Source organism: Littorina saxatilis, linkage group LG10 (assembly GCF_037325665.1).
Source record: "Littorina saxatilis isolate snail1 linkage group LG10, US_GU_Lsax_2.0, whole genome shotgun sequence".
Lineage (NCBI taxonomy): Eukaryota > Metazoa > Mollusca > Gastropoda > Littorinimorpha > Littorinidae > Littorina > Littorina saxatilis.
Genome location: NC_090254.1, coordinates 4,256,330 through 4,281,806, shown reverse-complemented (window position 1 = coordinate 4,281,806; position 25,477 = coordinate 4,256,330). Strand labels below are relative to the sequence as shown.

The window sequence follows — 25,477 nt, the reverse complement described above, 5'->3', positions numbered from 1 at the left end:
GCTGTGAGACATAAATGCTATTCCGACTTGGTCGTGTGACAGAGTTTTCCTCCACACTCGATTAGCTGATGTCTAACGAAGCCGTAAATCAACGTAATCTCGTGTGGAAGAAAACGTCTGTCACACGACCAAGTCGGAATAGCAGGTATTCATGCCTTTGATGCACATTTAGTACCTTTAAGCAAACGGAAAACGTTTCGAACAGATAGAGCAGAAAGAGTGAGGTATTATAGGATCCCAAGATAGGAATAAATTAAAGAAAGGACATTTTGTTGTCCAAAGAAGCTAAAATGATGCGTTATGGTCTTAGCTGAGCATAGTGGTTGGCCATATTTTTGTCCAGTGTGATGCGTTATGGTCTTAGCTGAGCATAGTAGTTGGCCATGTGTCCAATGTGATGCGTTATGATCTTAGCTGAGCATAGTAGTTGGCCATATGTCCAATGTGATGCGTTATGGTCTTAGCTGAGCATAGTAGTTGGCCATGTGTCCAATGTGATGCGTTATGATCTTAGTTGAGCATAGTAGTTGGCCATTTATCCAATGTGATGCGTTATGGTCTTAGCTGAGCATAGTAGTTGGCCATGTGTCCAATGTGATGCGTTATGGTCTTAGCTGAGCATAGTAGTTGGCCATGTGTCCAATGTGATGCGTTATGGTCTTAGCTGAGCATAGTAGTTGGCCATTTGTCCAATTTAATCATGTTAACAAATGTTGAAATGTGTGCGTCTGTGGGTGCGCCGTACTCTGCAAGTGTCTGAAGCAAAACGTAAACAAATATGCAGCATATAATGTTTTGTATTGTTTCAATGCATTGATGGAAAACAACCTAGCCAGAATCCCTTGCTATAATTATGGTATACTGGTTCGGCACAAGGAAACCGACATAAAACCGGTACGGGAATTCGTACCGGTTCACAGCTCTATTATCTATTCAACCTCAAGTCTGTTGATTTAAACATGTACACATTTGACTGAGAAAAGAAAAGACCTATGAAGAAGGTTTGCTCCAAGCCACACACACACACACACACACAAAATAAAAAAACAAAAAAGGCAAAAAATAATTGTGGTAGCCAACTTGCATGCAACTGAGGTTAAGAAAAACCAAAAAAAAACCCAATCTATTCAACCTCAATCAATTCTCTCAGTTTTGAGCAGTAGTCCAAAAGTCGTCCATCACCCCGTGCCAAACACAGACTGAGCCCTGCACTGTAACGAATGGAGACGGATTGTTTTGTGTAATGTAATCATGTTGAGAGGGGGGTCGTAAGCTTGTGGCTTTTGGGCTGCGACGATACAGTAGGGAAAAGTGAACGAGAGGGATATTAATGTTGTGTGTGTGTGTGTGTGTGTGTGGTGTGTGTGTGTGTGTGTGTGTGAAAGAGTAATGTGTGTGTGTGTGTGTGTGTGTGTGTGTATGTGTGTGTGAGTAATATTAATGTGTATGTGTGTGTGTGGGTGTGTTCACGCGCGTGCGTGCGCGCGTGCGTGAAGCTGCCAATACCCGTCTGTATGTCTAACGTTCGAGATAGTGCGTCGTTGCTGCGAGTTGAATAACGAAAGACCCCTGAAAACCGAGAGAGAAACAAGTCATGCACAGTTTGTCTGCGATGGTGATGGATGCGTCTCGTCATCGATTTGTGTAATACGTGAAAATCTAAGCCTTTGCCCAGACAGTTCTGTTTAGTGCAACGCTCGTGTGGTGTACCGACAACATGCCTGACAATGGGGTGGATGAGAGAGTGTTAGGAAGACAAAGCCCTGTTTTTATCCAGCTGAGGTCGATCAATCTGGTCAGAAATATGTTGTTTTTGGCGTAAGGTACGAAATGAATGTGTGTGTGTGTGTGTGTGTGTGTGTCTGTGTGTGTGTGTGTTAAGTATGGGATTCGTTTTTATCAGCGCATGTATGGTATGCTCTCTCTCTCTCTCTCTCTCTCTCTCTCTCTCTCTCTCTCTCTCTCTCTCTCTCTCTCTCTCTCTCTCTCTCTATCTCTCTCTATCTCTCTCTCTCTCTCTCTCTCTCTCTCTCTCTCTCTCTCTCTCTCTCTCTCTCTCTCTCTCTCTTTCCTGTATTTCAGTATGCGATTTTTGATAATGTATGTTTGTCTGTTCGAGTGTGTGTTCCTTATGTGTCGTCTCGATGTAAATTGAGACGGAAGATTTCGGCTATGCTTGGTTCCATCTTCTCCTGTTCCTTCGTCTTTCCTTCTGTTTTAAATAGTTTTATTTCGTAGCTCTCCGTAGACAAAGCTCAACAGACATTCATGATGCCTTACTTTCCTCTTCTTTACACCCCCGGTATAGGGGTGTGTATAGGATTCGGTCGATGTGTTTGTTTGTTTGTGTGTTTGTGTTCGCATATAGATCTCAAGAATGAACGGACCGATCGTCACCAAACTTGGTGAACAGGTTCTATACATTCCTGAGACGGTCCTTACAAAAATTGGGACCAGTCAAACACACGGTTAGGGAGTTATTGGTGGATTAAGATTCTACAAGGACTTATAGAGGGACATATTCATGGTCAAAGGGAAATAACCTTCTGAGTTGGTGGCAGTGAGAATGGTAAGGACGGGGGTGTTTTTCCTACTTCGGAGGAATTTCTTGTTTTGTTGTTGTATTCTTTCGTTTAGTTTTATATTTAAAGGCCCACTTCTTCCCGTGTCCCCTCGCCATCAATCCTGGCCTCATAGCAAAACATCAACCGCCCGGTGCTCTCTGTGCAAACTGTGGGATTTTTGTATGAAATCATTTTGTAATCTAGGCAGCGCAAGCCCCTAGGCGAAACACGGCGGATCTAGAGGAGAGAACCTCGATAAAAAATTTGAGCTGCCATGAAGACGGAGCATGTTGGCTGAGGACAGCGGGCAGACCTTCTGTGCCGACACCCATCTACAGGAGAAAACCAGGCATGCACGCATCAAACCCAACATGGCCATACAAACGGATTTTGTAAAAGCTATGTGCACGAGAGGAATATTAATGTTGTGTGTGTGTGTGTGTGTGTGTGTTTATGTGTGCGTGCGTGCGTCTGTGCGTGCGCGTGTGTGTGTGTGTGTGTGTGTGTGTGTGCGTGCGTCTGTGCGTGCGTGCGTGCGTGTGTGTGTGCGTGCTTGCGTGCATACATGTGTGTGTTTGTGTGTGTGTGTGTGTGTGTGTGTGTGTGTGTGTGTGTGTGTGTGTTTATAACATTTTTTATAAGAAGCTAGTTCACGAAAAAATGTCGAACTAATAACAGGAAGCAGTCATGGTGTTGGTGTACGGTATAATTCCAAGTGCAGGGGTTGTCTTATCCCAGGTAAAAGCCTGGCTAGATCTCAGATGGTGAGTCACATTCTTTACACGGGAAAGACCGTGCCTTTAAGTGAAGAACAGGTCATTTCATCTCTGTGTAGCCTTCGAAGACGTCTGTTTTTCTTCTTCTTAATCTTTTCCTCTTGACATTTAAATCGCGTTCCATCCCATTCAGTTCTGTACTGACATCTCCACTTTGTCTTAACCTTTTGAAGATCAAGCATGTCAACAAGGTTTGAAGTGACAAGTGTGAGAAGACATAAGCTTCGTAGAGCCTCATTTTACAGTGATAGACTTAAGTGTAAATAAGTTCAAACCTAGATGCCAAACTTGCATGGGTACCGGATAACCACATCGGTTAAAGAAAAACAAAGACCAGCCAACCAACTTCCTTTTAAATCATTATGAGCGAGCAAACTTATGACGTCAAAGCAAACACGTATGACTGAAATCGTGCACGTGCTACCTCAGCGTGTTACCAATACCTGCCCCAATATAGGCCAACTGGACCAACTGGACCAACTGTGGACCAAGAGGACCAACTGGACTAACTGGACCAAGAGGACCAACGGGACCAACTGGACCAAGAGGACCAACTGGACTAACTGGGCCAAGAGGACCAACGGGACCAACTGGACCAAGAGGACCAACTGGACTAACTGGGCCAAGAGGATCAACGGGACTAACTGGACCAAGAGGACCAACTGGACCAACTGGACCAAGAGGACGTTAACCCCTAAAGGAGGCCCTTAATTGAGCCCGAAGTCGACTTGCTAAAACTTGGTGCGACCAGCTTCGTGAAGCATAGGCCTACTTCACATAGTCGACTTTGCCCAGTTAAGGACAGCTAGGCTTAATAGTCAATCAGTCTGCACGTGCTATACTGCTATCAGATCGGGGGCAAGAGAAACACCAACAGATGGATCAGAGCTCCTATCCCGCGCTGAAAGGTGCCTTTTGTCTGATGACGTTCGGTCACCTTGTAAATCACGATAGATCCGCCTAGCCTTTTGTCTGATGGCGTTCGGTCGCCTTGTAAATCACGATAGATCCGCCTAGCCTTTTGTCTGATGACGTTCGGTCACCTTGTAAATCACTATAGATCCGCCTAGCCTTTAGTCTGATGACGTTCGGTCACCTTGTAAATCACGATAGATCCCCCTAGCCTTTTGTCTGATGACGTTCGGTCACCTTGTAAATCACGATAGATCCGCCTAGCCTCTTGTCTGATGACGTTCGGTCACCTTGTAAATCACGATAGATCCGCCTAGCCTTTTGTCTGGTGACGTTCGGTCACCTTGTAAATCACAATAGATCCGCCTAGCCTTTTGTCTGATGACGTTCGGTCACCTTGTAAATCACGATAGATCCGCCTAGCCTTTTGTCTGATGACGTTCGGTCGCCTTGTAAATCACGATAGATCCGCCTAGCCTTTTGTCTGGTGACGTTCGGTCGCCTTGTAAATCACGATAGATCCGCCTAGCCTTTTGTCTGATGACGTTCGGTCACCTTGTAAATCACGATAGATCCGCCTAGCCTTTTGTCTGATGACGTTCGGTCACCTTGTAAATCACGATAGATCCGCCTAGCCTTTTGTCTGATGACGTTCGGTCACCTTGTAAATCACGATAGAGCCGCCTAGCCTTTTGTCTGATGACGTTCGGTCACCTTGTAAATCACGATAGATCCGCCTAGCCTTTTGTCTGGTGACGTTCGGTCACCTTGTAAATCACGATAGATCCACCTAGCCTTTTGTCTGGTGACGTTCGGTCGCCTTGTAAATCACGATAGATCCACCTAGCCTTTTGTCTGGTGACGTTCGGTCACCTTGTAAATCACGATAGATCCGCCTAGCCTTTTGTCTGGTGACGTTCGGTCGCCTTGTAAATCACGATAGATCCGCCTAGCCTTTTGTCTGGTGACGTTCGGTCGCCTTGTAAATCACTATAGATCCGCCTAGCCTTTATCCACGGCTTGGAGCATCCTTCTGCTTGGGCGCACACCATGATTCAACAAGAAACAGTGCCAGTCCTGCGTGCTTATACTCCTTTCGGTTGACATCGGAGCAGATCCAAAAGGAAAACCAACATTATCTAGACTCCCACGGCTGCATGGCAGTAAGAGCTTGAAAGACAAAGTAGCATGGAGTTTAAGGGCAGCTTCTGTATGTGCAGTTTCAAGCGAGTGAAACAGACACACATGAATTATTCAGAGGTTCTATCACGACCCGTCAGCGCCAGTGGCGATTCTTAAATTTGATAGTTTTTCAATTTGTCTGGTACGAACTATTGAATGCAGTGAGGCGGGTATGTGTGGTGGGGGGTGGGTGAGGAGGGTATGCGAAGGGAGGGGTGGGGGTGGGTGCACAAAGCACAGACGCCGGACACCCCGCCGTACATTTCTTTAGTGGTAGCAGGAAGAGTGAGGAGTGTAATGTGTACTATATGCACACATGTTTTAATTTGCATGATTTTTGGAGTCACTTTACAAAAGGTGTCAAATAAATAAAAAACGAAAAAAATAATTGTTTAAGCTCATGTGAAACATGAATGTCAGAGTGAATGTACTTCTTACAGTAAGCTTGCTGTCGTCTTAGTTTTCACCACAAAAATATGTGCCCAATATACACAGTCTCTAGATTAGCTTCCGTTTCTTGATGAGGCAGTTTACTCAACCAGGTATGCTTACCGTAGCCAGAAAATAGTGACACACCAGTAGTAAGAAGAGTAACCGTGTACCTACTTGCATTCCAGCTCTTCAGCCGGACAATCATAGGACAAAGTAGAAACAATATGACAGCAGCAGGTCAGCTGTAGCTGCCAGGGGAATGACTTGTCAGTACTGTTGCTGTTGCTCCCAGGGGAATGACTTGTCAGTACTGTTGCTGCAGCTGCCAGGGTAATGACTTGTCAGTCCTGTTGCTGTAGCTGCCAGGGGAATGACTTGTTAGTCCTGTTGCTGTAGCTGCCAGGGAAATGACTTGTTAGTCCTGTTGCTCTAGCTGCCAGGGGAATGACTTGTTAGTCCTGTTGCTGTAGCTGCCAGGTGAATAACTTGTTAGTCCTGTTGCTGTAGCTGCCAGGGGAATAACTTGTTAGTCCTGTTGCTCTAGCTGCCAGGGGAATAACTTGTTAGTCCTGTTGCTGTAGCTGCCAGGGGAATGACTTGTCAGTCCTGTTGCTGTAGCTGCCAGGGGAATGACTTGTCAGTCCTGTTGCTCTAGCTGCCAGGGGAATGACTTGTTAGTCCTGTTGCTCTAGCTGCCAGGGGAATGACGTGTCAGTCCTGTTGCTGTTGCTGCCAGGGGAATGACTTGTCAGTCCTGTTGCTGTAGCTGCCAGGAGAATGACTTGTCAGTCATGTTGCTGTGGTGGAGCCAATAGATTGTTGTAGATGCTATGAGGTCATCAGGGCTTTGTTATAAGCCTGTCCTTAACTGGGCGAAGTATACGTCACGAAGCTGCCCGCACGAAGCTTTAGCGCTGAGTTTTCGGTAGAAAGACTTCGCGAAGTCTGCTTTGGACTCCATGCAATCAGGTCTTTAAATTTGTGCTGATGAAAGTTATTTGTTTGTTAGTTCCAACGTTTCTTATGCCCTTGAGGCTATATGCGGGTTAAAAAAAACCGGTAGATGTTTTGCACTGGTTCGATCACGGTTAAAATAAAACCATCTTGAACTTCGTGACTTCAGTTCAGAACAGAAGAAAAAGACTGTTGACTTCAGGACAGAAGAACAAGACTTCGTGACTTGAAGACATGAGAACCGTGCATCTTGCTCTGTCTTCCCTTGGGACAGAAGAAAACGACATCTTTTGGGTTTTTTTCTGACTTAATCACGAGAGAAGAAAAAGACTTCCCGTACTGTCTGACGTCAAGAGAGCGAGGTGTTTACACGTGAAACAGTCAATGACATTGACGCGTGAAGTCTATTTTTATGCGTTCTATAACTAGGCCGGCGATACAGTGAACCGTGTTAATTGGTTCTGGTCAATTAGTTTAATGAGATCAGGTGGCTGGTAAACGACAAGGGACGAATGTGCTTCTGGTCTGTTAATTGTTGCTGTTCACGTGCACAGTCACCGTCATACGCTTGTTTTCTCGTATTGAGGTAAGTGTGTTTAGGCCACAAAAAAAAGGTCTGTTTACGGTAACATAGGCCCAAAAAATAGGGTCGGTAGGTCGGGATTTTTTTTTCTTCAAAAAACCATATTTTTACGTTATTTTTTTTTTTGCAAATGCCAAAAAAAAGTCAAGGGTCGCGCGAAAAAAATAGGGTCGGTCGGGTTACCGTAAACATTTTTTTTTTTTGGCCTTATGGCCGCTTTCATTTCTGTCACCGCATGGGCATCCGTTTTCTCTCTTCTATATGATCCTATGGTTTTTTTCGAATGCATAGTCAGTACCGTGTCCACAGTAGTTGTATGCTTTATGTCATGACTAACTCTTCTCTGTGTGTGTGTGTGTGTGTGTGCGTGGGTGCGTGCGTACGTGCGTGTGCGTGCGTGCGTTGTGAGCCCACACGCAAGTGTACAGATAATGGAGAAGTCGTACTTTTATCCGTACTGTAAACCTGAACAATGGCCAAGAGTCGTGCTAGCATGCATGTTTGGATTCCAACTATCTTTGACGTGACGAAGTTAGGGTCGGCTGATTGACATGTGTACAACAACTCGCTGCCTGCACGATTCAATTGACCTGGTCAGCTAATGACCGAATCCCTTATCATCGGCCTCGCTCGTTAAGCGCTGTAGTTCTGCTAATTGATGTCTGGGGGAATTAGTGCAACGCGCAATGGTATGGAAGGCGAAAAGGGTCAAATGATCGAGCAAAAGGATCGAGTAACAGGATGCATACTTTCCGAAAAGGATCGATCCTTTTGCACGATACTTTTGAACGAGCAGTTTGACCCTTTCCGCGCGCGTAGGGCGGAAAGGGTCAAACGCCAAAAATATGCATCCTTTTACTCGATCCTTTTGCTCGATCGTTTGACCCTTTCCGCCTTCCATACCATGGACCGGGCATACGTGAAGCGCCCACCTGACATCGTGTGCATAATGCGGTGTTTAATTCATTGTCCGAACACCCCCGTGTGCACGCATGCGCAGGTTGACAGCGGAAGTCTCAGAGCTGGGCAACATGACCACACACATGCAGGGAAAATAAAGTGGGTAGCGCTGTACTGAATGTCAGCTCGCTTTCCCATGTGAGAAAGCAGCCCGAATTTGCATGAGTAACCTCCCATGAGAGTAACCTCCCATGAGAATGAGAGTAACCTCCCATGAGAGTAACCTCCCATGAGAGTAACCTCACAGGACTATATATAACATCGTAATCTTATCCTTATCGGTATTTCAGAAAGCTTATGCTGGTGTCTTCAAAGAGAATGTCACCAAGTGATTGACATGAAATCGGCCAACGAGCAGGTTAGTACATGGAATGAGTAAACAGTCGGTTGGGTTTAGCATGATATCGTCTAAGTTAGAAGAACGCAGGTGACAATGTGTTTCTCTGTAACGGATACCAATTAATCGCTCTTCGCTGTGCTGGAATATGATTGTGGTGACTGCTTGGTATAAGACACAGACATGCATACAGCTACCTTTTTTTTTTTTTATCTGGAACCAAACTCGAAAGAGGTGAGTAACTGAAAAGAGGAAAAGGGACTAGCGCGCAGACACACAGACACACACACACACACACGTACGCACGCACGCACGCACGCACACAAACACACACACACACACACACACACACACACACACACACACCACACCACACATACATACCACACCGCACCACACACACACACACACACACACACCACACCACACACACATACCACACCGCACCACACACACACACACACGCACACACCTCCAACACACACACAATCACACACCACACACACACACTCACACCACACACACACACAAACACACCACACACACCTCCACCCCCCCCCCCACACACACACAAGGTGATGAAGTCTCATTAATCGGCCAGGCCTGTGGGTTCTCTCGCCAGGAAGGCAGCGCGTAAGTGATCGGAATCGATCGGGATTGTAGCTGTCACCGGCTTCTCCAAACCCGCCACCTAGAGAGGGTGGGGAAGGGGGGGAGGTGTCTCCAGGGAGTCCTCTCAGCTGCCAGGATGGATGTCTTTGGCATGCGACACCCCTCGGACATCCTGTCCTGGCTTTAACACACTCCTCGGAGCTAACCAGGCCATTCTTCTTTGGAGTGTTAGTGGTTTGGTGCGTTTGTGTTTGTGTGTTTGGTGTATGTTTGTGTGTGTGTGTGTGTGTGGTGTATGTTTGTGTGTGTGTGTGTGTGGTGTATGTTTGTGTGTGTGTGGTGTATGTTTGTGCTTGTGTGTGTGGTGTATGAATCCAAAAACATTAACATTGACCTATATTTCTTGGGTTTTTTTAAAATTCTGTGTGGTGTATGTTTGTGCGTGCGTGCGCGTGCCTGTCGGTCTATCTGTCTGCTTCAATAGAGTCGCGGAGAGACGCCTCTTGTACATTGCTTCTTTACTTGACTCTTTCACGTGCGTGTGTGTAGGATTTAGTACTGATTTTGTCGTGTCACAGAGAGACCTACGCCTCCCGTTCTCCGCCTGGGAGTGTTAGTTATTTGTGTGTGTGTGAGCGTGTGTGATACAGTACAGGCACTGAGGGAGAGGAGAGAGAGAGAGAGAGAGAGAGAGAGAGAGAGAGAGAGAGAGAGAGAGAGAGAGAGAGAGAGAGAGTGAGAGAGAGTGAGAGAGTGAGAGTGAGAGAGAGAGAGAGAGAGAGAGAGAGAGAGAGAGAGAGAGAGTAAGTAAGTGTGCGTGTGTGTGTGTGAGCGTGTGTGATTCAATACAGGCACTGAGAGAGGAGAGAGAGAGAGAGAGAGAGAGAGAGAGAGAGAGAGAGAGAGAGAGAGAGAGAGAGAGAGAGAGAGAGAGTAAGTAAGTGTGTGCGTGTGTGTGTGAGGAGAGAGAGAGAGAGAGAGAGAGAGAGAGAGAGAGAGAGAGAGAGAGAGAGAGAGATAGGGGGAGGGTGTCTGTCTGACTCTCTCTCTCTCTTTTTTGTGTGTTTCTAGTCTGCATCTGTGTGGTTGAGACTCACGTGAATGCCACATAGGAGCAGCACTGTTCATGACCAGATGCCGGCGGCGATCTCGAAAAGAAATGAATTGTCTGCTAAATGTTGGGATGATGGGATATAGGCCTACTATGGCGGGTGGGGAAAGGTGATTAAGCAAATGGAGTGTGAGTTAGTAAAGCTATATGATCTTCCTCTTAGATCCTCTAAGTGTCAAAGCAATTAATCCACCGGGGCATTGCTGAAATATAGCGCTTTTTGTCATGGTACTCCCAAAATAGACGCAAAAGCTCCCCTTTTTGACCGATCATGCGATCGACACCCGCATTATTAGAAATGACATAACGCAAATCTGATGTTAGTACACGTACCGGCAGGTAGTCACTTTGGGATTTGTTTTATTATTGAAAGCAGATACCCATCAACAGTTTCCGCGGTTCCAGCAGAACACTGAAAGGTGGGTTTGACTGAAAGGTGGGTTTGACTGAAAGGTGGGTTTGACTGAAAGGTGGGTTTGACTGAAAGGTGGGTTTGACTGAAAGGTGGGTTTGACTGAAAGGTGGGTTTGACTGAAAGGTGGGTTTGACTGAAAGGGGCGGGTCTATGTGGAGTCCGCACAATGGTCGGCTCAACCAGCTAGGGTCAATGGAGGCTCAACCAGCTAGGGTCAATGGAGGCTCAACCAGCTAGGGTCAATGGAGGCTTCACCAGCTAGGGTCAATGGAGGCTTCACCAGCTAGGGTCAATGGAGGCTACACCAGCTAGGGTCAATGGAGGCTTCACCAGCTAGGGTCAATGGAGGCTACACCAGCTAGAGTCAATGGAGGCTACACCAGCTAGAGTCAATCGAGGCTACAACAGCTAGAGTCAATCGAGGCTACAACAGCTAGGGTCAATGGAGGCTACACCAGCTAGAGTCAATGGAGGCTACACCAGCTAGAGTCAATCGAGGCTACAACAGCTAGAGTCAATCGAGGCTACAACAGCTAGGGTCAATGGAGGCTACACCAGCTAGAGTCAATGGAGGCTACACCAGCTAGAGTCAATGGAGGCTACACCAGCTAGGGTCAATCGAGGCTACAACAGCTAGGGTCAATGGAGGCTACACCAGCTAGAGTCAATGGAGGCTTCACCAGCTAGGGTCAATGGAGGCTACACCAGCTAGGGACAATGGAGGCTCCACCAGCTAGGGTCAATGGAGGCTACACCAACTAGGGTCAATGGAGGCTACACCAGCTAGGGTCAATCGAGGCTCCACCAGCTAGGGTCAATGGAGGCTACACCAGCTTGGGTCAATGGAGGCTCCACCAGCTAGGGTCAATGGAGGCTACACCAGCTAGGGACAATCGAGGCTACACCAGCTAGGGTCAATCGAGGCTCCACCAGCTAGGGTCAATGGAGGCTACACCAGCTTGGGTCAATGGAGGCTCCACCAGCTAGGGTCAATGGAGGCTACACCAGCTAGGGTCAATGGAGGCTACACCAGCAAGGGTCAATGGAGGCTTCACCAGCTAGGGTCAATGGAGGCTACACCAGCTAGGGTCAATGGAGGCTCCACCAGCTAGGGTCAATGGAGGCTACACCAGCTAGAGTCAATCGAGGCTACACCAGCTAGGGTCAATGGAGGCTCCACCAGCTAGGGTCAATGGAGGCTACACCAGCTAGGGTCAATGGAGGCTACACCAGCAAGGGTCAATGGAGGCTTCACCAGCTAGGGTCAATGGAGGCTACACCAGCTAGGGTCAATGGAGGCTCCACCAGCTAGGGTCAATGGAGGCTACACCAGCTAGAGTCAATGGAGGCTCCACCAGCTAGGGTCAATGGAGGCTCCACCAGCTAGGGTCAATGGAGGCTACACCAGCTAGGGTCAATGGAGGCTACACCAGCTAGGGTCAATGGAGGCTCCACCAGCTAGGGTCAATGGAGGCTCCACCAGCTAGGGTCAATGGAGGCTACACCAGCTAGAGTCAATGGAGGCTCCACCAGCTAGGGTCAATGGAGGCTACACCAGCTAGGGTCAATGGAGGCTACACCAGCTAGAGTCAATGGAGGCTCCACCAGCTAGGGTCAATGGAGGCTCCACCAGCTAGGGTCAATGGAGGCTACACCAGCACCTGTACACGAATAAAGCCAAGACAAATGAAAGGCAGAGGACATTTCCGTCGGTATGAGCAGGAAAAAAGCGTTGAATTAAACGGTTACTCGAAGGTTCATCCTTAGAAGCATCCTGAACTCAGGTCAAAATGGGTTCGGCTCATTCTCTCCCTGACAGGATGCCTTGAGTTTCCTTGTCTGACAAGGAAACCGATTTTTTTAAATTTTTTTTTTTTTTTTTTACATATTTAGAGCTTTTTGTTATGTGTTATTGATATAAGCAGATTCGCGATCGTAGATAATGATTTTTCATGGTGTTTTGTAATTTTTGAATTACAGAGGAATTTTTTTATTTTTTTTTCAATTTATAATTCTTTATTGACTCGTTTAACTTTTTTTTATTTTTTTTTTTAATTTTTTTATTATTCTTTTTTCTTTTCCAGACAATATAACATAAGACAGATCACAAACAGAGGAATTTTTAGTTTCGACAGTTTCAAGCGAGCTATTTTTCGCGGATGTATTTACTGTGCAAACAACTCTAAATATGGCAACAGTGTCACGTGATAATCCACCGTTTGGTTTCGGCGGTCGCTGGAGCAGACGATTTTTTGACAGTGATGCAACCATACACTACGGTCTCCTTCCAGCAGCAGTCCCAAAATTTCGACTTGTTTTGACCTTAGAACGATGTCTTTATCATAACTGTGAAGAACAGAACGGAGACAACTGTCGAAGTTGGCCAATCTGCAATCATTTTCGTCTCGCGAACACTGCTAGCGAACAACATAATATGTTATGAGAGATAACTCTGTATTCTTCTTTTGATAGATTCGCGTAGGACTGTAGCGTCCGGTCAGCGATGATGAATCAGAATGCCTTAGAAGCTGAACATTTTCACTGACACAGCAAAAGCGATCATTTATAAATCAATAGAAAAACAGAACCAAACGCACGCGCACAGGCGCACTAATACGAAGCCATTATTATTAAGCATATATGTGTTACCGCTTGCGCGCATACCAACACACACACGCACACACACATACACACACACACACACACTCACACACACACACACACACACACACACACACACACACGTACACACTCACACTCACACTCACACACACACACACTCACACACACACACACACTCACACACACACACTCACACACACTCACACACTCACACACACACTCACACACACACTCACACACACACACACACACTCACACACACACACACACATACACACACTCTCACACACACACAGAAAACACACACCACACACACACACACACGCACACACTCACACACACACACACACACACACACACACACACACACACACACACACACACACTTTGCTGTATCAGACAGCTGGGGGGAAACTTCCTTCTTCGTCGTGACAGACTTTCTTGAAGGATGGGATAACAGAGCCTGGAGTGATAATCAAGACTGTCTGTGTAGATTCTTCTTCTTTTTTTTTTCTTCTTTTTTGTTTAGCTCGGTGACTGTCCCCACCCCCTCCTCTTGATTTTCTCAGAGGGTTTTACGTGGGATGATACGCTGTTTCTTGGTTCAATACGGCAAGAGTGTATTTTCTCAGAGCGTTTTACGTGGGATGATACGCTGTTTCTTGGTTCAATATGGCAATGAGTGTATTTTCTCAGGGCGTTTTACGTGGGATGATACGCTAGCTGTTTCTTGGTTCAATATGGCAATGAGTGTATTTTCTCAGGGCGTTTTACGTGGGATGATACGCTGTTTCTTGGTTCAATATGGCAATGAGTGTATTTTCTCAGGGCGTTTTACGTGGGATGATACGCTGTTTCTTGGTTCAATATGGAAATGAGTGTATTTTCTCAGGGTGTTGTACGTGGGATGATACGCTGTTTCTTGGTTCAATATGGCAATGAGTGTATTTTCTCAGGGCGTTTTACGTGGGATGATACGCTGTTTCTTGGTTCAATATGGAAATGAGTGTATTTTCTCAGGGTGTTGTACGTGGGATGATACGCTGTTTCTTGGTTCAATATGGCAATGAGTGTATTGCGCTGTTAGCCACAATATTGTTATCAAGATATCGTACAGGGATGTCTAGGTTTTATAATTAGCCTCTTGTGCTGTCTGACCTCTGTCTGCCTTTCTCTGTCAGTGTCAATGTACACCGTGTGTGCAGGTGTGGGTGTGTGTTGGTGTGGGTGTATCTGTTTGTGTGTGTGTGTGTGTGTGTGTGTGTGTGTGTGTGTGTGTCTCTCTCTCTCTCTCTCTCTCTCTCTCTCTCTCTCTCTCTCTCTGTTCTGCACACATTCATCCAACACAAATAGTCGCATTATGTTTCATAAAGCCATAATTCCCGGCGAAGGTTGTGTTTTAGTGATTTGCTTATAGAATGGACTGTAGATTACACTGACCTTTCCGCATTGTTGACACCTTTTTGACTCGAATCGCCCAACGTACAACCCCATCAACCTATCTTCTCCTTTCCCTACCTTTCCCCCAACCTTACCTGTCTCATCTCTCTCCCCTGAAATCTCCTCCACCACCCCCCCCCCTGCCCCACCTCCCCATAACCCCCTTGCAAGAGACGACAACACATTTTCAAGGAAAGTGCTACTGGCAATTAGAGGACATGGATATCATTGTTTCCGTGAAAATATTTGCCGACGTATTGGTTTCCATGACAACTGATAGGCTGGGCTGATATTTCTTGCTTAAATCAGACATTTTATATATCGAATGTTGTAAGGCGTGCTAAAAACGAGCAGCATCGCCCTTTAGCTGACCTTTTCCATTGTTCGATGCTTGCAATGTTCATGGTTTGTATGCTGAACAGACAATGGATCTTGTTTAACTACCAGACTTTTTAACGGTTTTTTTAAAGCTGGACTAATACTCTAATATACATGTTTAAGAGCTGGTATTGGTGAAGATCCCCGCCCGTTAGATTGCGGAGAATGCAAGTTTAGTATTTGTTTTGGGATGTTCGGGGAACAAAAATGGAAGCCAACTTGACAGCTTTGATATTTACTTAGATTCAGACTTGTCTAAAGGAGCTTAGCTAATAGGTGCTGTATAAAGTGTATGCTGTATAAAGTGTATGCTGTATAAAGTGTATGCTGTATAAAGTGTATGCTGTATAAAGTGTATGCTTATTTACAAAGGCGCATTTTTGTTAGTACTTGGATACAAACATGGTCGTGTGTGTGTGTGTGTGTGTGTGTGTGCGTGTGTGTGTGTGTGTGTGTGTGAGTGTGAGTGTGTTTTTGTGTTGGTGTGTGTTTGTGTTTGTCTGTTAATGTGTGTGTGTGTGTGTGTGTGGGTGTGTGTGTGTGTGTGTGTGTGTGTGTGTGTGAGAGTGTGTTTTTGTGTTGGTGTGTGTTTGTGTGAGTGTGAGTGTGTGTGTGTGAGTGTGAGTGTGAGTGTGTTTTTGTGTTGGTGTGTGTTTGTGTGTGTGTGTGAGTGTGAGTGTGTGTGTGTGTGTGTGTGTGTGTGTGTGTGTGTGTGTGTGTGTGTGTGTGTGTGTGTAGGCGTATGCGTGGCTACGATACAAAAGCGGGATATACACTTGTTGGACCTGAGCTTTTTCTGCTCAGGTTACCTTTTTTCCAGGTCAATTATTATCTCAAGCTCTCCCCGCCTCTTCACTCCTTGTGTGCCCTTGCACACACACACACACACACACAGATACACACACACACACACTCACACACACACACACACACACACACACACGGTGAGTACTCCACACTAGAGTCACCTTCTGTGGATCTCAGTACATGTAGGTCTCACCAGTAGACCCCTACACCCTTTTCCCTCCCCGGCTTACCACCACCCCCACACCATCCCACCTGCTCCGTGATTTCTGTAATGGAGGATGTAGACGATAGTAGGTGGCATCAGTTTTGGGCAATGCATTGAACATGTGGGAGGGAAGGTTGAGATGAAGATGTATAAACTGGCGTGTTTCAAGACCCCCATTATTTTAGTGATTTTGTGTTTTGTAAAGGCACAGTCCTTCCTGTCTGAGCAATGTTGACTCACCATCTCAGGTCTGGCCTGACTATGATGGGATAGAACATCCCTGTGCTTGGACACATACAACAAATCAACAGCTGGCTGCTCTCGTGCAAAGTGGGATGTTGTTCTTGATAATTTAATTTCTCAACGGACACGAGGCACAATCTAAGAAATTAATTCATTAAAAAACAAATCTCCCTTTGCCCAGAAAGTAGCCAGGATGTTGCTGTTTTTGGTAGAATGTGTCCAAGCAAGTGCAGGGATGTTCTTATCCCATGAAAAATCTTGGCGAGATCTGAGATGGCGAGTTAAAATGTCTTAGACGGGAAGGACTGCGCCTTTACAACAACAACAGCAAAAGAAATCGGGGTCATTGCAACACAAGAAGGACGGCGCCTTTAAGAGTTGCAGATCTGTGAGCCTTTTTCTGTAAGTTAAGAATTTTTTTTTTATTAAGATGATCTAGCTGTGGATTTACGCAAACAGTTAAAAAGAAAATACTTGAAAAGGGAAAACAAGAAGTTGAAACTGTCATTCACAGGGGAGATAATTTGATTATCCAAAACTTCTGTCTTAACCTTTGACCTTTAAGCCAGCTACAGCTCATTGAGATAAAGAGTTAATGTATCGATTGAACACTGGATTTCCCTTCTTTGAGCCATGTGACGTCAGAGGCCGACAACACTTCCTAGTTAGGTGGCCAGCCGAGACTACAAAATAGTGCATGTTTGTGTGCGTTCAATCATAAAAACTAAAAAGAATTCTAACCGGATCGATCGATACATAAATGTTATTTGTACTTTTGACCAATATATGACATTTTACACATATCTCGACAGTCCTTGTTCACCTCGACCCCTAGTGCGGTTTCGGAGGAACACTGACTGTCTCGATTCTGTGTAAAATGTCATATTTTGGTCAAAAATACAAATAGCGTATATTCACATAAATCATCCTATGTTCTGTAGCGGGACAGCCCTACTAGCTCAGAGTTGCAGGTACTCAGTGACCCCACCTTCCTTCTAGTCACCCCCACCTTTCCTGTAGATACCCCCATCCCCTCCCTTACAGCCAGCCCACAGCGATCACAGAGTCTTATACTGAGTCATTTGAGAGGTCTCCCTTACAGCCAGCCCACAGCGATCACAGAGTCTTATATACTGAGTCATTTGAGAGGTCTCCCTTACAGCCAGCCCACAGCGATCACAGAGGATACTGAGTCTTTGAGAGCTCGTCTTGAGTGATGGACCACATCTTTGATGTAGAGGTACAGTGTTAAAATATGTTCACTTGTGTCTAAGTTTCTTGCAAGATTATTTACGTTTGTAATTCTGACTGCAAAAGAATTTGAACTCGAAAACTGAACTACTCAATGATACTCGAAAACTGAACTACTCAATGATACTCGAAAACTGAACTACTCAATGATACTCGAAAACTGAACAACTCAATGATACTCGAAAACTTAACTACTCAATGATACTCGAAAACTGAACTACTCAATGATACTCGAAAACTGAACTACTCAATGATACTCGAAAACTGAACTACTCAATGATACTCGAAAACATACTCGAAAACTGAACTACTCAATGATACTGGTAGTGGCGTTAAAGTGGTCCTTAATTCAGCCTGAAGTGGACTTCGCGAAATCTTTTTACCTAAAACTCAGTGCTAAAACTTTGTGCGGCCAGCTTCGTGACGTATTATTTCGCGTAGTTGACTTTGCCCAGGCCCAGGACAGGCTTTTAGGTCCATAAGATCCTGTCATACGGCTAATCATTGCTACAATACACACTACAAAGAGGGAGCATGAATAAAAGAAAGACAGAGAAAGCTGTTGTTCTGTCTTACTTAGATGCTGTGAGCTATGATCTGTTCGTAGAGACAGAGAAAGCTGTTGTTCTGTCTTACTTAGATGCTGTGAGCTATGATCTGTTCGTAGAGACAGAGAAAGCTGTTGTTCTGTCTTACTTAGATGCTGTGAGCTATGATCTGTTCGTAGAGACAGAGAAAGCTGTTGTTCTGTCTTACATGCTGTGAGCTATGATCTGTTCGTAGAGACAGAGAAAGCTGTTGTTCTGTCTTAGATGCTGTGAGCTATGATCTGTTCGTAGACATTATTACTTGAGTGAAGGCTGAAGGCTAGTGTGCGTGAATTACAGTGGAACCCCCCTTTTAAGACCTCCAAATATTTGAGAAAGTCGGGTCTTAAAAAGAAGGGAGTCTTAAAAGGGGGGTCATTTTACACAGGCTATGAACAGAAAGTCTTGACGGGCGCAGTGGCGTGGTGGTAAGACGTCGGCCTCCTAATCGGGAGGTCGTGAGTTCAAATCCCGGTCGCTGCCGCCTGGTGGGTTAAGAGTGGAGATTTTTCCGATCTCCCAGGTCAACTTCTGTGCAGACTTGCTAGTGACTTAACCCCCTTCGTGTGTACACGCAAGCACAAGACCAAGTGCGCACGGAAAAGATCCTGTAATCCATGTCAGAGTTCGGTGGGTTATAGAAACACGAAAATACCCAGCATGCCTCCCCCGAAATCGGCTTATGCTGCCTGAATGGCTGGGTAAAAACGGTCATACACGTAAAAATCCACTCGTGCTAAAAACATGAGTGAACGTGGGAGTCTGAGCCCATGAACGAAGAAGAAGAACAGAAAGTCTGAGAAAACATTGACTGGTCTTAAAAAGAAGGGAGTCTTACATTGGGGGTCTTTAAAGGGGGGTTCCACTGTAGCTGCAAAGAGGGATGTAGATATGACCCATTACTATTACCATTGGGTAACTACCGCTATAGACAGCTCATCAGTCAATGGATTAATATGCTGGACTATTTATGAGAGTAGCTGAATGTCTGGGTGGATGTGATTGACAGAGTGAATAGAAGTCTGGGATTACTCGGATGACTGATTAATCTGGGATTTTTCTCTCTCACTGTCTCAGTCATGTGCCATTCCATGTGATGATTAGTGTACCTACACACCTGATTCAAGTCAAACTGCTGAGGCAGCCCTGAAAGTCCAAACAATGGTGCACTCGCCTTTGGCTAGTGATTCTGAAAATGTACTAGCCAGAGAGCAAACTTTACTAGCCAAACCAACAATTTTTTCAGCAACTTTACTTGCATTTGGCGAGTAGATGAACATTTCTACTCGCCAGTTACATGTTTCTACTCGCCATGGCGAGTAAAATACTCGCCACTTTCAGCCCTGTGAGGACTTGCTGTTTTTGCTATTTTTGCATGTTAATACTTTTCAGTTCTTCTGCATGGGAATATTGCATTTTTGTGTGTGTGCATGTGGTCTTACATGGCGATATTATTATGTAAGAATAAAAACAGATTACCGGTACCCAAAATCTTTAAACTCAGATTTAACAAAATCACCCTCTTCTCTTTTCCCATCAATTGTCTGAGGCAAGTTTAACAAAGCACAAACTTTAAGGAGGAAAAAACAAGTTTTTGTAATGTGTTGTAACTCTTCTTTTCCTTTTTAAGACCGTGCTTTTTCACATTTCTCTTCACTGTGTCTGATAATTGACCTCACTTTTATTCCCATTTCTGTTCACTGTCTGATAATTGACCTCCCTTTTATTCACATTTCTGTTCACTGTGTCTGATAATTGACCTCACTTTTATTCACATTTCTGTTCACTGTGTCTGATAATTGACCTCCCTTTTATTCACATTTCACTGTGTCTGATAATTGACCTCCCTTTTATTCACATTTCTGTTCACTGTGTCGGATAATTGACCTCACTTTTATTCACATTTCTGTTCACTGTGTCTGATAATTGACCTCACTTTTATTCACATTTCTGTTCACTGTGTCAGATAACTTACCTCACTTTTATTCACATTTCTGTTCACTGTGTCAGATAACTTACCTCACTTTTATTCACATTTCTGTTCACTGTGTCTGATAATTGACCTCACTTTTAACACTGACCTCCCATTTGAGATTTGAGTTAAACTCTCAGAGTGTTGGTGGTCTTAAGAGGAGTGTTCCACTGTACCAGTAAGGCCAAAAAGAAAAATATGTCTGTTTCCGGTAACCCGACCGACCCTATTTTTAAGCGCCGACCCTAAAGTTTTTTTTTGCTTTTCGCACACACAAAAAAAAAAAAATTATTTTTATTTTTTTTAAATATGAAGTCAAGTATACTTTATTTAGTTTCAATATATCTAGGTCAAAAACATGTGCTAATTGTAAGTAAACTAAGGAAGCGTTTATATAAGAATAAAAAAAAAACTAATAAAAAAAAACGTAAGAAAAAGGTAAACAAAAAAATTTAAACAAAATTAAAAACGACCGACCGACCCTATTTTTTTCGGCGATGTTACCGGAAACAGACATATTTTTCTTTTTGGCCTAATTCAGTGTGCATTATGTCAGCAGTTTGATTCAAATGTCAACACTTGATTCTCTCCCCTTCCTGATGTACGGACAATGGTTCAAATGTACCAACTGTGACTAAGAGGAGTTAATAAGTTGTAACTCAAATGATTAACACTCCCAAATACAAACACACCCAAATACAAACACACCCAAATACAAACACACCCAAATACAAACACACCCAAATACAAACACACCCAAATACGAACACACCCAAATACAAACACACCCAAATACGAACACACCCAAATACGAACACACCCAAATACAAACACACCAAAATACGAACACACCCAAATACAAACACACCCAAATACTAAAACACACACAAATACGAACACACCCAAATACGAACACACCCAAATACGAACACACCCAAATACGAACACACCCAAATACAAATAGCAGTCCAGTGGAAACGCCCCTCAGACCCCCACACGTGTGAGACAAGCAGGGCTTCAAAAGGAGGTAGTCTAGCATAGAATGGACGTCAATTCACACATTTTGTTTTTGTTTTGTTTGTTTGCTAAACGCCCAGCCGACCACGAAAGGCTATATCAGGGCGGTGCTGCTTTGACATATAACGTGCGCCACACACAAGACAGAAGTCACAGCACAGGTTTCATGTCTCACCCAGTCACATTATTCTGACACCGGACCAACCAGTCCTAGCACCAACCCCATAATGCCAGACGCCAGGCGAAGCAGCCACTAGATTGCCAATTTTAAAGTCTTAGGTATGACCCGGCCGGGGTTCGAACCCACGACCTCCCGATCACGTCGCGGACGCCTTACCACTCGGCCACCATGTTGCGGTGGTAGTCTAGCGTAGAATGGACGTTAATTGACAGAGAGGGGAATGATTAAATTCACGGTCTTAAAACAGGGTTTCCGCTGCATATGTAAAGCCCGTCCTTAATTGAGCCCGAATTCAGTCAACTTCGCAAACTCTTTTTACCCAAAACTCATTGCTAAAGCCCCGTGCGGCCAGCTTCGCGAAGTGTACTTCACGTAGTCGACTTTGTCCAGTTAAGGACAGGCTTAAGGCAGAGTGCATTTTGTGAATCCGGGGTCTGAACACAGGGTTTCCGCTGCATATGTAAGGCAGAGTGCATTTTGTAAATATATATTTCTACCCCTACTTGACCTCTAGATTCTCTGTCCCTTCCAGATGTCTGGACAAGGCTACAAACGCACCAACTTTGACGAGGACGAGCTGACCTCCAACGGGGGCACACCTCCCCCCACCGACTACAGCGCCAACGTGGTCTTCAAGGGCGGCTGGTTGTCATGGCACCGCCGCAGCACGCAAGAGCGGGTCCTGATGGTGGTGCTGCTGCTGATGACAGTCACGCTGGTGGTGCTGGCGTCACTGTTGGCCTTCAAAGATTCTACCATCAAAGATCTTCAAAAACACAAGGAGAGTAAAGGTGAGAATTGAAGTCTGTTGTGTGTTTAGGGGTGGGCAGTGGGGGTCGGGGGGGGGGGGGGGAGGGGACAGGGGATAGAAGGAATGGATTGTGGTACATGGTGCTGCTGCTTATGTGTGTGTGTGTGTGTGTGTGTGTGTGTACGTGCATGCATATGTGTCGGAATGTATATGTGTGTGTGTGTCACGGTGTGTGTCAGTGATACATACTTGCATTACAAGTTATTGGAGAATCAGTCGGTCAAGTGTTGTTTCTTTCTTTCTTTATTTGGTGTTTAACGTCATTTTCAACCACGAAGGTTATATCGCGATGAGGGAAAGGGGGGAGATGGGATAGGGGAAAGGGGGGGGGAGATGGGATAGAGCCACTTGTTAAGTGTTTCTTGTTCACAAAAGCACTAATCAAAAAATTGCTCCAGGGGCTTGCAACGTAGTACAATATATGACCTTACTGGGAGAATGCAAGTTTCCAGTACAAAGGACCAAACATTTCTTACATACTGCTTGACTAAAATCTTTACAAACATTGACTATATTCTATACAAGAACCACTTAACAAGGGTAAAAGGAGAAACAGAATCCGTTAGTCGCCTCATACGACATGCGGGGTGCAGAGAAATAAGGATGTGGAAAAGAAGACTTTTGGTAAGTGAAATAAAGGTGATGGATCCAGTCAGGTAGAAATAAGACAAGAAAAGAATTGGAAAACTGCAGGGAATAGTAGGGAGAGTTTTCTTGGAAGGAAATATAGGTGAAAGGACTGGTAAGGTCAAGCGATGAAGATACTTATCATTTTGTGTGTGCAGCAAGTGTATGCCTGACCCCGGAGTGTGTGACGATCGCCAGCTCTCTGCTGACCACCATGGACCGCAACATCAACCCCTGCGAGGACTTTTACCAGTACGCCTGTGGGGGCTGGATTCAAACCAACCCCATCCCGTCGGGCCACACCCGCTGGGGAACCTTCGGCACCATGTGGCAGGAAAACCAGCTGGTCATGAAGAACGCGATTGGTAGGCATGGGATAGAGAAGAGGATAGGGGTGGTGTGTGTGTGTGTGCATGTGTGTGTTTGTGTGTGTGTGTGTGAATGTGTGTGTGTGTGTGTGTGTGAGTGTGTGTGCATCTGTCTGTCTGTCTGTCTGTCTGTCTCTTTCTCTCTCTCTCTCTCTCTCTCTCTCTCTCTCTCTCTCTCTCTCTCTCTCTCTCGCTCTCTCTCTCTCTCTTGTAGCTCAGTTGGTTGCGCACTGGCTTTGTAGCCAGTTGGTCGCTATCAGCGTGGGTTCGATCCCCACGTTCGGCGAGAGATTTATTTCTCGGAGTCAACTTTGTGCAGACTCTCTTCGGTGTCTGAACACCCCCGTGTGCACACATGCGCACGAAAAAGATCCCACGTTCACAGCGAAGGGCTTGGAAAACACGAAGACACACATGCATCATCTCTCGTCTCTGATTATCATGATCGTATTTCAATACTTTGACGAGACAAACCCAATGCTGGTGTGTCGAAGAAGACAGCCACAGCGGGCTTGTTCGAATCAAAGTATCACACCATATCTTCAGCGTATTACCAATACCTGTCCCAATATAGACCAGTTGGTCTAAGAGGACGTTAAACCTTTATAGTCAGTCAGTCTCTCTCTCTCTCTCTCTCTCTCTCTCTCTCTCTCTCTCTCTCTCTCTCTCTCTCTCTCTCTCTCTCTCTGTCTCTCTCTCTCTCTCTCTCTCTCTCTCTGTACTCTCTCTCTCTGAGCTCTCTCTGTACTCTCTCTCTCTCTCTCTCTCTCTTTGTACTCTCTCTCTATATATACTCTATCTCTCTCTCTCTCTCTCTGTGTACTCTCTCTCTCTCTCTCTCTCTGTACTCTCTCTCTCTCTCTCTGTACTCTCTCTCTCTCTCTCTCTCTCTCTCTCTTCTCTCTCTCTCTCTCTCTCTCTCTCTCTCTCTCTCTCTCTCTCTCTCTCTGTACTCTCTCTCTCTCTATCTTTTTGTAATAAAGGTCTGAGTCTCTCTCTCTCTCTCTCTCTCTCTCTCTCTCTCTCTGAGTACTCTCTCTCTTTTTCTCTGAGCTCTCTCTGTACTCTCTCTCTCTCTGTACTCTCTCTCTCTCTCTCTACTCTCCCTCTCTCTCTCTCTCTCTCTCTCCCTCCCTCTCTCTCTCTCTCTCTCTCTGTACTCTCTCTCTCTCTCTCTGAGCTCTCTCTGTACTCTCTCTCTCTCTCTCTCTCTACTCTCTCTCTCTCTCTCTCTCTCTCTCTCTCTCTCTCTCTCTCTCTCTCTCTCTCTCTCTCTCTCGAGGTATTGCACCTCGGTTCGACCGAAGCTAAGATAAATTCCTGTTGTGCAGCGGGTTAAAGTATACCCTCATACCTCGGAGATATACCTTCACTCGGTCTGAACGACCTCACGTGACATGTTATATGGTGGAAGAGAATGCTGTCGCTTATTTTCCACCCTCAGTTCGGTAAGACTGAAACGATGCTCAGTCACGGAAAGAACTATCCAAACTTGCAAGCACAGCCGCGGTTGTCCTGTAAGTTCCCGATCCATGTTAAACCCTCATCCTCAGAAGGAAAATAAGCAACAGCATTCTCTTCCACCATATAAAATGTCACGTGACGTCGTTCAGACCAAGTGAAGGTATATCTCCGAGGTATGAGGGTATACTTTAACCCGCTGCACAACAGGAATGTATTCTTAACTTAGCTTCGGTCGAACCGAGGTGCAATGGGTGCTCTCTCTCTCTCTCTCTCTCTCTCTCTCTCTCTCTCTCTCTCTCTCTCTCTCTCTCTCTCTCTCTCTCTCTCTCTTTCTACTCTCTCAGTCTCATCAATGTCTCTGTCTGTGTGTTGATCTGTGTGTGTGTGAGTAGCAATTACTGCACCACATTTGCACAAGTTTATCTTTCTTTTTCTTACTATGTATATATGATGCAATTTGTTTAAGATAACTTTTAGTATCTGCAAGGAGATAGACAGTAGAAGTATTGTGATTCCCTTTGTCAAGATGGGAGGATATGATGGCATTCATCAAATGCAGTGGTTCCACACCTTTAGAGGCATTCAATCATGAAGTCATGCAGATGTTTATTTTCTCACCAGATTAGCAGTACAGAATCAACACATTACTGGAACCTTTGACTTTTC

At 45.2% G+C, this 25,477-nt stretch overlaps 1 protein-coding gene across 1 annotated transcript in view; it reads left to right on the top strand.

Annotated features, from left to right (window-relative positions):
- LOC138977988 (endothelin-converting enzyme homolog) overlaps positions 1–25,477 on the top strand; it is a 129,222-nt gene that overhangs the window by 55,459 nt on the left and 48,286 nt on the right. The window contains exons 2-3 of the mRNA XM_070350596.1: positions 22,074–22,332; positions 23,138–23,344. Coding sequence (XP_070206697.1) covers positions 22,074–22,332; positions 23,138–23,344 — 466 coding nt within the window. The remainder of the gene's footprint in view (positions 1–22,073; positions 22,333–23,137; positions 23,345–25,477) is intronic.